The sequence below is a fragment of the Natator depressus genome, chromosome 2, assembly GCF_965152275.1.
Source record: "Natator depressus isolate rNatDep1 chromosome 2, rNatDep2.hap1, whole genome shotgun sequence".
Taxonomy (NCBI): Eukaryota; Metazoa; Chordata; order Testudines; family Cheloniidae; genus Natator; species Natator depressus.
Window position 1 is genome coordinate 47,325,078 of NC_134235.1, and position 9,631 is coordinate 47,334,708.

At 51.0% G+C, this 9,631-nt stretch overlaps 1 protein-coding gene across 1 annotated transcript; it reads left to right on the forward strand.

Moving 5' to 3' along the window:
* The first annotated feature begins 318 nt into the window (after positions 1-318).
* Positions 319-7,563, forward strand: LOC141981224 (uncharacterized). The gene is made up of 3 exons (XM_074942901.1): positions 319-2,920; positions 3,509-4,011; positions 7,063-7,563. The coding sequence occupies exons 1-3, from the start codon at positions 2,338-2,340 to the stop codon at positions 7,561-7,563; spliced, it is 1,587 nt and encodes a 528-aa protein (XP_074799002.1). The 5' UTR covers positions 319-2,337.
* Positions 7,564-9,631: the final 2,068 nt, after the last annotated feature.

Genomic DNA, 9,631 nt, shown 5'->3' on the forward strand with positions numbered 1-9,631 from the left:
CCGGTAGTAGGGTGTGGTCTGAGGTTGTCCCTTCTGGTATCCGCTCCAACTGCGACCAGTTTTTTTCTTTTCTGCCACTTCCACCCATTTGGCTCCAATCTCCCCTGCCTCGATTACAGTTTTGGGCTTCCCATCTAGGATCTATCTTTCTATTTCCTCAGGAACACCCTCTAAGAACTGCTCCATTTGCATTAGGAAGGGCAAATCTTCTGGAGATTTAACACTTGCTCCTGATATCCAGGCATCCCAATGTTTCACAATGTGGTAAGCATGTCAGGTAAATGATACATCTGGTTTCCACCTTAGGGCTCTGAACCGCCGACGGGAATGCTCAGGTGTTAGCCCCATTCTGACTCTCGCCTTGGTTTTAAACAGTTCATACTGGTTCATGTGTTCCTTAGGCATTTCAGCCGCCACCTCAGCTAAGGGTCCTGAGTTGCAGCCTCAGCTCTACCATGTATTGGTCTGTAGAGATGCTGTACCCAAGGCAGGCCCTTTTGAAGTTTTCTAAGAAGGCCTCGGTATCATCGCCTGCCTTGTAGGTGGGGAACTTTCTGGGATGGGAAGTGGTACCTGGAGAAGGATTGCTAGGATTTGTTGGTATATTCTGCTGAGCCTTTGCCTTCTCCATCTCCAGTGCATGCTTCCTCTCTTTTTCCTTCTCCTCCAGTTCTTTGTCCCTTGCCTCCAGTTCTCTCCTGTGAGAAGCCGCCATTTCTTTTTGTTTGGCTGCTTGTGCATCCATCTCCATCTGTCTGAGTTCTACCCGTCTTTCATGTTCCTTTTGTCTTTCCTCAGCCTCAAATCTGGCTAATTCCAGCTTCTGATGAACAGTGCAGTCTGTCATCCTAACCTCTCTGTTTTTAACTAACTTTACACCCGAGAGTTAGAAAGAAAACAAAAAAAAAAACTTGGCTTGTAAAATTTTGCTGTGCTGTCCGGATACCTATGTTCTCTGATAGTGATTGTCAGCCTACAGAAAAATCCTTTAAAAAAAAACAACCTAACATCTTTGTCTCCAGATAAATAGGCAGAAAACCCCTCTAGTTGCTCTTAGAAAAAAAAAAACTTCTTCAGGTCTGTGAAGACTTGTGAATTTCCCTGCAGGAGGTTAACTACCCTGCCTTTAGGTAGAGAAAACTCCAGCTCACAAAAGACAATCCCCTTTTGTCTCTGCTCTGGCCCCCAAGCAGAGAAAAAAAAACTATAACTGCTTTCAGCTGAAAACCTGCTTTGCAGCAGCCCAAAGGAAAAAAAAATTCCTTTTAAAATCTGTGCTTCTGGTTCAAAAAATCTCAAATTGATCTCAAAATGATTTCAAGTTAATCCCACCGCTCTGCCACCATGTCAAGGTTCCTTCCCCACTCTGAACTCTAGGGTACAGATGTGGTGACCTGCATGAAAACCTCCTAAGCTTGTTTTAACCAGCTTAGGTTAAAACTTCCCCAAGGTACAAACTATTTTCCTTTTTCCCTTAGCTTTTATTGCTGCCACCACCAAGTGTCTAACATATATAACCGGAAAAGAGCCTGCTTGGAAACGTCTTTCCCCCCAAAATCCTCCCCAAACCCTACACTCCCTTTCCTGGGGAAGGCTTGATAAAAATCCTCACCAACTTGCATAGGTGAACACAGACCCAAACCCTTGGATCTTAAGAACAATGAAAAAGCAATCAGGTTCTTAAAAGAAGAATTTTAATAGAAGAAAAAGTAAAAGAATCACCTCTATAAAATCTGGTTGTAAATACCTTACAGGGTAATCAGATTCAAAACAGAGTATCCCTCTAGGCAAAACCTTAAGTTACAAAAAGACACAAAAGCAGGAATATCGATTCCATTCAGCATAGCTTATTTTCTCAGCCATTTAAACAAACAGAATCTAATGCATATTTAGCTAGATTACTTATTAAGTTCTAAGACTCCATTCCTTTCTGTTCCCGGAAAAAGCATCTCTCTCTCTCTCTCACTCACACACACACAGAGCCCTGGTCTACACTAGGACTTTAGGTCGAATTTAGCAGCATTAAATCGATGTAAACCTGCACCCGTCCACACGATGAAGCCCTTTATTTTGACTTAAAGGGCTCTTAAAATCGATTTCCTTACTCCACCCCTGACAAGTGGATTAGCGCTTAAATCGGCCTTGCCGGGTCGAATTTGGGGTACTGTGGACACAATTCGACGGTATTGGCCTCCGGGAGCTATCCCAGAGTGCTCCATTTTGACCGCTCTGGACAGCACTCTCAACTCAGATGCACTGGCTAGGTAGACAGGAAAAGAACCGCGAACTTTTGAATCTCATTTCCTGTTTGGCCAGCGTGGCAAGCTGCAGGTGACCATGCAGAGCTCATCAGCAGAGGTGACCATGATGGAGTCTCAGAATCGCAAAAGAGCTCCAGCATGGACCGAACGGGAGGTACGGGATCTGATCGCTGTATGGGGAGAGGAATCCGTGCTATCAGAACTCCGTTCCACTTTTCGAAATGCCAAAACCTTTGTCAAAATCTCCCAGGGCATGAAGGACAGAGGCCATAACAGGGACCCGAAGCAGTGCCGCGTGAAACAGAAGGAGCTGAGGCAAGCCTACCAGAAAACCAGAGAGGCGAACAGCCGCTCCGGGTCACAGCCCCAAACATGCCGCTTCTATGATGAGCTGCATGCCATTTTAGGGGGTTCAGCCACTACTACCCCAGCCGTGTTGTTTGACTTCTTCAATGGAGATGGAGGCAATACGGAAGCAGGTTTTGGGGACGAAGAAGATGATGATGATGACGAGGTTGTAGATAGCTCACAGCAAGCAAGCGGAGAAACCGGTTTTCCCGACAGCCAGGAACTGTTTCTCACCCTGGACCTGGAGCCAGTACCCCCTGAACCCACCCAAGGCTGCCTCCTGGACCCAGCAGGCGGAGAAGGGACCTCCGGTGAGTGTACCTTTTAAAATACTATACATGGTTTAAAAGCAAGCATGTGAAAGGATTACTTTGCCCTGGCATTCGCGGCTCTCCTGGATATGCTCCCAAAGCCTTTGCAAAAGGTTTCTGGGGAAGGCAGACTTATTGCGTCCTTCATGGTAGGACACTTTACCACTCCAGGCCAGTAACACGTACTCGGGAATCATTGTACAACAAAGCATTGCAGTGTATGTTTGCTGGCGTTCAAGCAACATCCGTTCTTTATCTCTCTGTGTTATCCTCAGGAGAGTGAGATATAATCCATGGTCACCTGGTTGAAATAGGGTGCTTTTCTTCAGGGGACACTCAGAGGAGCCCATTCCTGCTGGGCTGTTTGCCTGCGGCGGAACAGAAATGTTCCCCGCTGTTAGCCACAGGGAGGGGGGAGGGTTGAGGGGGTAGCCACGCGGTGGGGGGAGGCAAAATGCTACCTTGTAACGAAAGCACATGTGCTATGTATGTAATGTTAACAGCAAGGTTTACCCTGAAAGAGTGTAGCCAGTGTTTTATAAAATGTGTCTTTTTAAATACCGCTGTCCCTTTTCTTTTCTCCACCAGCTGCATGTGTTTCAGTGATCACAGGATCTTCTCCTTCCCAGAGGCTAGTGAAGATTAGAAAGAAAAAAAAACGCACTCGAGATGAAATGTTCTCCGAGCTCATGCTGTCCTCCCACACTGACAGAGCACAGACGAATGCATGGAGGCAAATAATGTCAGACTGCAGGAAAGCACAAAATGACCAGGAGGAGAGGTGGCGGGCTGAAGAGAGGGCTGAAGCTCGAATGTGGCAGCAGCGTGATGAGAGGAGGCAGGATTCAATGCTGAGGCTGCTGGAGGACCAAACCAGTATGCTCCAGTGTATGGTTGAGCTGCAGCAAAGGCAGCTGGAGCACAGACTGCCACTACAGCCCCTGTGTAACCAACCGCCCTCCTCCCCAAGTTCCATAGCCTCCACACCCAGACGCCCAAGAACGCGGTGGGGGGCCTCCGGCCAACCAGCCACTCCACCACAGAGGATTGCCCAAAAAAAAGAAGGCTGTCATTCAATAAATTTTAAAGTTGTAAACTTTTAAAGTGCTGTGTGGCATTTTCCTTCCTTCCTCCACCACCCCTCCTGGGCTACCTTGGTAGTCATCCCCCTATTTGTGTGATGAATGAATAAAGAATGCATGAATGTGAAGCAACAATGACTTTATTGCCTCTGCAAGCGGTGATCGAAGGGAGGAGGAGAGGGTGGTTAGCTTACAGGGAAGTAGAGTGAACCAAGGGGTGGGGGGGTTCATCAAGGAGAAACAAACAGAACTTTCACACCGTAGCCTGGCCAGTCATGAAACTGGTTTTCAAAGCCTCTCTGATGCGTACCGCACCCTCCTGTGCTCTTCTAACCGCCCTGGTGTCTGGCTGCGCGTAACCAGCAGCCAGGCGATTTGCCTCAACCTCCCACCCCGCCATAAACGTCTCCCCCTTACTCTCACAGATATTGTGGAGCACACAGCAAGCAGTAATAACAGTGGGAATATTGGTTTCGCTGAGGTCTAAGCGAGTCAGTAAACTGCGCCAGCGCACCTTTAAACGTCCAAATGCACATTCTACCACCATTCTGCACTTGCTCAGCCTGTAGTTGAACAGCTCCTGACTACTGTCCAGGCTGCCTGTGTACGGCTTCATGAGCCATGGCATTAAGGGGTAGGCTGGGTCCCCAAGGATACATATAGGCATTTCAACATCACCAACAGTTATTTTCTGGTCTGGGAATAAAGTCCCTTCTTGAAGCTTTTGAAACAGACCAGAGTTCCTGAAGATGTGAGCGTCATGTACCTTTCCCGGCCATCCCACGTTGATGTTGGTGAAACGTCCCTTGTGATCCACCAGAGCTTGCAGCACTATTGAAAAGTACCCCTTGCGGTTTATGTACTCGCCAGCTTGGTGCTCCGGTGCCAAGATAGGGATATGGGTTCCGTCTATGGCCCCACCACAGTTAGGGAATCCCATTGCAGCAAAGCCATCCACTATGACCTGCACATTTCCCAGGGTCACTACCCTTGATATCAGCAGATCTTTGATTGCGTGGGCTACTTGCATCACAGCAGCCCCAACAGTAGATTTGCCCACTCCAAAATGATTCCCAACTGACCGGTAGCTGTCTGACGTTGCAAGCTTCCACAGGGCTATTGCCACTCGCTTCTCAACTGTGAGGGCTGCTCTCATCTTGGTATTCATGCGCTTCAGAGCAGGGGAAAGCAAGTCACAAAGTTCCATGAAAGTGCCTTTACGCATGCGAAAGTTTCGCAGCCACTGGGAATCGTCCCAGACCTGCAACACTATGCGGTCCCACCAGTCTGTGCTTGTTTCCCGAGCCCAGAATCGGCGTTCCACAGCATGAACCTGCCCCATTAGCCCCATGATGCATGCATTGGCAGGGCCCATGCTTTCAGAGAAATCTGTGTCCATGTCCTGATCACTCACGTGACCGTGCTGATGTCGCCTCCTCGCCCGGTAGCGCTTTGCCAGGTTCTGGTGCTGCATATACTGCTGGATAATGCGTGTGGTGTTTAATGTGCTCCTAATTGCCAAAGTGAGCTGAGCGGACTCCATGCTTGCCTTGGTATGGCGTCCGCACAGAAAAAAGGCGCGGAATGATTGTCTGCCGTTGCTCTGACGGAGGAAGGGGCGACTGACGACATGGCTTACAGGGTTGGCTTCAGGGGGCTAAAATCCACAAAGGGGGTGGCTTTACATCAAGGAGTAGTTCAGGCAGGACTTCACGGAGGGTTCCAATAAGAAATGGTGCACCTAAGTTATTGTTCTTATTGGAACAAGGAGGTTAGCCTGGCCTCTGATTGATACATGGCTAGATTTACCTCGCTGCACCTTCTCTGTGAGTGACTGCAGTGTGACCTAGAGGAATGAGTCCCCTAGACAGGGGAGGAGGCAAATGAGTACAAAACAAATCTGGTCTATTTCTTGTTTTGATCCACTCCATCTATCTTTTACATCTTTGGCTGGCAGCAGACGGTGCAGAAGGACTGCAAGCCATCCACATCTCATGGCTGCTCGGCAGAAGATGGCACAGTACGACTGCTAGCCATCCTCATCTCTTGCCTGCCTGGCAGAAGATGGTGCAATATGACTGCTAGCCATCCTCATCTCCTGCCTGCCCGGCAGAAGATGGTACAATACGATTGCTAGCCATCGTCATCTCTTACCTGCCCAGCAGAAGATGGTACAATACGACTGCTAGCAATCCATATTGCCTGCCTGCTCACCATTAGACGGTTCAATACGACTGACTGCAGGACTAAAGAGAATGACCTGGTCAAGTCACTAAAAATTTAGTCCCTGCGCCCATGTCTGCCCAGGCGCTCCTGATCGACCTCACACAGGCGACCAGGAGTACCTCGGACATGACGAGGACGGCTACCAGTCGTATTGTACCGTCTGCTGCCACAAGGCAATGGGTTGCTGCTACAGTGTAGCAATGCCGTACCGCGTCTGCCAGCACCCAGGAGACATACGGTGACGGTTACCTGAGCGGGCTCCATGCTTGCGGTGGTATGGCGTCCGCACAGGTAACTCAGGAAAAAAGGCGCGAAACGATTGTCTGCCCTTGCTTTCACGGAGGGAGGGAGGGAGGGAAGGGGGGACTGACGATATGTACCCAGAACCACCCGCGACAATGTTTCAGCCCCATCAGGCATTGGGAACTCAACCCAGAATTCCAATGGGCAGCGGAGACTGCGGGAACTGTGGGATAGCTACCCACAGTGCAACGCTCTGGAAGTCGACTCTAGCCTCGGTACTGTGGAAGCACTCCGCCGAGTTAATGCACTTAATGCACTTCTGTGGGGACACACACATTCGAATATATAAAACCGATTTCTAAAAAACCGACTTCTATAAATTCGACCTTATTCCGTAGTGTAGACATACCCAGAAAGCCTTTGTTTTTCCCCCCCTCCAGTTTTGAAAGTATCTTGTCTCCTCATTGGTCATTTTGGTCAGGTTCCAGTGAGGTTCTCCTAGCTTCTTAACCCTTCACAGGTGAAAGGGTTTTTCCTCTGGCCAGGAGGGATTTTAAAAGGTGTTTACCCTTCCCTTTATATTTATGACAGAAGTGCCACAGGGAGTCTCACCAGGCTGACAAGTGTAGTTTCTGTAAGGCGTTCAGACCTCGGACCAAAAAGGAGTGGGACTTTAGACTCAAGCAGCTCCTTATGGAGGCAGCCCTTAATCTGGACCCTTCGGTGCACAGCGCCCCGGAGGCAGCATCAGGTACTGCACCGCAGTTGGACTCTGATACAGACCCGCAGCACCAGCCCTCTCCGGCACCACATCCAGTACAAGTGACCTGGTGCCGTTCTCGATCTCTGGGCCAGAAGAGACAGTGCAAGCTGGAGACGACTGTCCCACCTCAACAGTCGCCGGCACCTCCTATACCAGCCTCGGAGTCACGTCCAGCACCAGAGCAACCGAGGGTACAAGCACCGATATTGGCGCCATTGACTCCGGCACCAAGAGAGGAGCCATTGAGTCCGGTGCGCACAGGCTCCCCGACCTGGACTGTGGTTGAGTCCCAGCTTCCGTCAACACCAGAGACGTTTGCAGCGGCATGAGACCTCGTCACCCTCACAGAGCTGGCATCATCGCAGACTGCGGCACCACCTCCAACTCGTACAGTACCGTCTAGGGGCAAGCCAACCCTAATGCATCTGCCATCTCCGCGCATGCAAACACGGCACTGCTCCTGGATCCAGTCCCGACACCGTTCGCAGCCCCGACGCTGCTCACAGTCCCGATGCCGCTTCCTCTTGTGGCGCCGGTCATACTTGCACCATTGGTCATACTCGCAGCACCGATCTGGCTCTCGGCATGGCTCTGGACAACAGTACCGTTCAGGCTCCCGACATTGCTCCTGGCACCGATCAGAGCACCGATCTCCTTCCCGGAGCCGATCCTGGTACCGCTCCCACAGGTGGTCGTCGTCACAGTCCAGATCTGGATCCCGGTACCGACCCTGTCATTGGCACCGATTTCAATCCCAGTACTGCTCCCCAGCGCCTCGCCCACACCTCTCTCCAGTGACCTGGTACTGAACACCACCACAAACCGGAGAGTCGACCCAGGCACACTCCACACCACCTTGGCCCTCGCACTCTGCCTTACGGTCGTCACAGTCCGAAGGCGGCTTGCGTTCAGCCTACCCCATTCCAAGCTACAGCGAGGGTGATGTGGGTCACTGGCAAGAGGAAGGCCAAGACCCTAATCAGGAGCCTTCACAATGGTCCTTCTGTGGGCATACCACCAAGCCCAAGGGGTTCCATCAGGGGCCTCTTGCTCAGCCCACTCAGAACCCCGGGTGCCAGAGCCACCATAAGTCGTCCTGCTCCGGGGGGTATGGAAGCGACTGCACCTACCCCAGCGCAGGTCCCAGACCCCAGCGTAGCGGATCCTGGATGACAGGACCCTTCTCAGCAGGTTCTGCCACAGAATCCCCTGGCCCTTGTGGCATCCTCCTCGTCCTCTCCAGACGAGGCAGTGGCAGGGACAACAATCTCAAGTCCCCGCCCGATAGACCTTCGTGCCCACCAAGACCTTTTACATAGGGTGGCACGTAAGATGAACCTCCAAGCTGAGGAGGCAGTGGAGTTGGAGGACCCAGTGGTGGACATCCTTTCAGCGGAGGCCCTGTCCCGAGTAGCTTTATCCATTATCTGCACCATCCAGACAAATGCCAAGACAATCTGGCAAACCCCCATCTCCATCCCACCAACAGCCAGAGGAGTAGAGAGGAAATACTTTGTCCCCTCCAAGGACTATGAGTACCTTTCTACTCACCCTCAGCTGTGTTCACTAGTGGTGGCCTCGGTGAACGAAAGGGAGCAGCATGGTCAACAGGCTCCGGCGCCCAAATCGAAAGACGCCAGGCGTCTTGATTTGTTTGGGCGCAAGATTTACTCCTCAGGGGGAGGCTCCAGCTCAGGGTTGTGAACCAACAGGCGCTCCTGAGCTGTTATGACTGTAGTTCATGGTGCTCCATGTTGAAATTTAAGGAGTTAATTCCTCAGGAGTCCAGGGATGAGTTTGAGGCCTTAGTGGAAGAGGGAAAAAAGGTGGCTAGGTCCTCCTTGAGGCCTCCTTAGATGTGGCAGACTCTGCGGCTAGGACCCTTGCATCAGGCATAGCCATGCGACGCATCTCGTTGCTGCAGGTATCTGGCCTGCAATCAGAGCTACAACAGACCCTGCAGGACCTTCCATTTGATGGGCAAGGCCTGTTTTCGGACAAAACGGACTCTGGACTACAGAGTCTGAAAGATTCCAGGGCTATCATGCGCTCCCTGGGAATGCACACCTCAGTTACCCAGCACAGGCCCTATAAGCCGCAGCCTCAATGATCCTACCCCTCTCCTTGACAGAGGCAGGACTTTTATAGAAGGCGCGGGTGAAGTGATAGGAAGAGATCTAACGGCCACCAACCCGGACAGAATCAAGGCCCTCCCAAACCACCAGCGAGGCCTAAGCAAAACTTCTGAAGGTGCACCTGAGATCGGCATGCCAGGCACCATCCAGGATCCTTCCCCTCCATTTCGAAATCGTCTCTCCCATTTCCACCATGCGTGATCCCATATAACTTTAGACCATTGGGTTCTTCACACAGGGGAAAAGGGTTATTCTCTTCAGT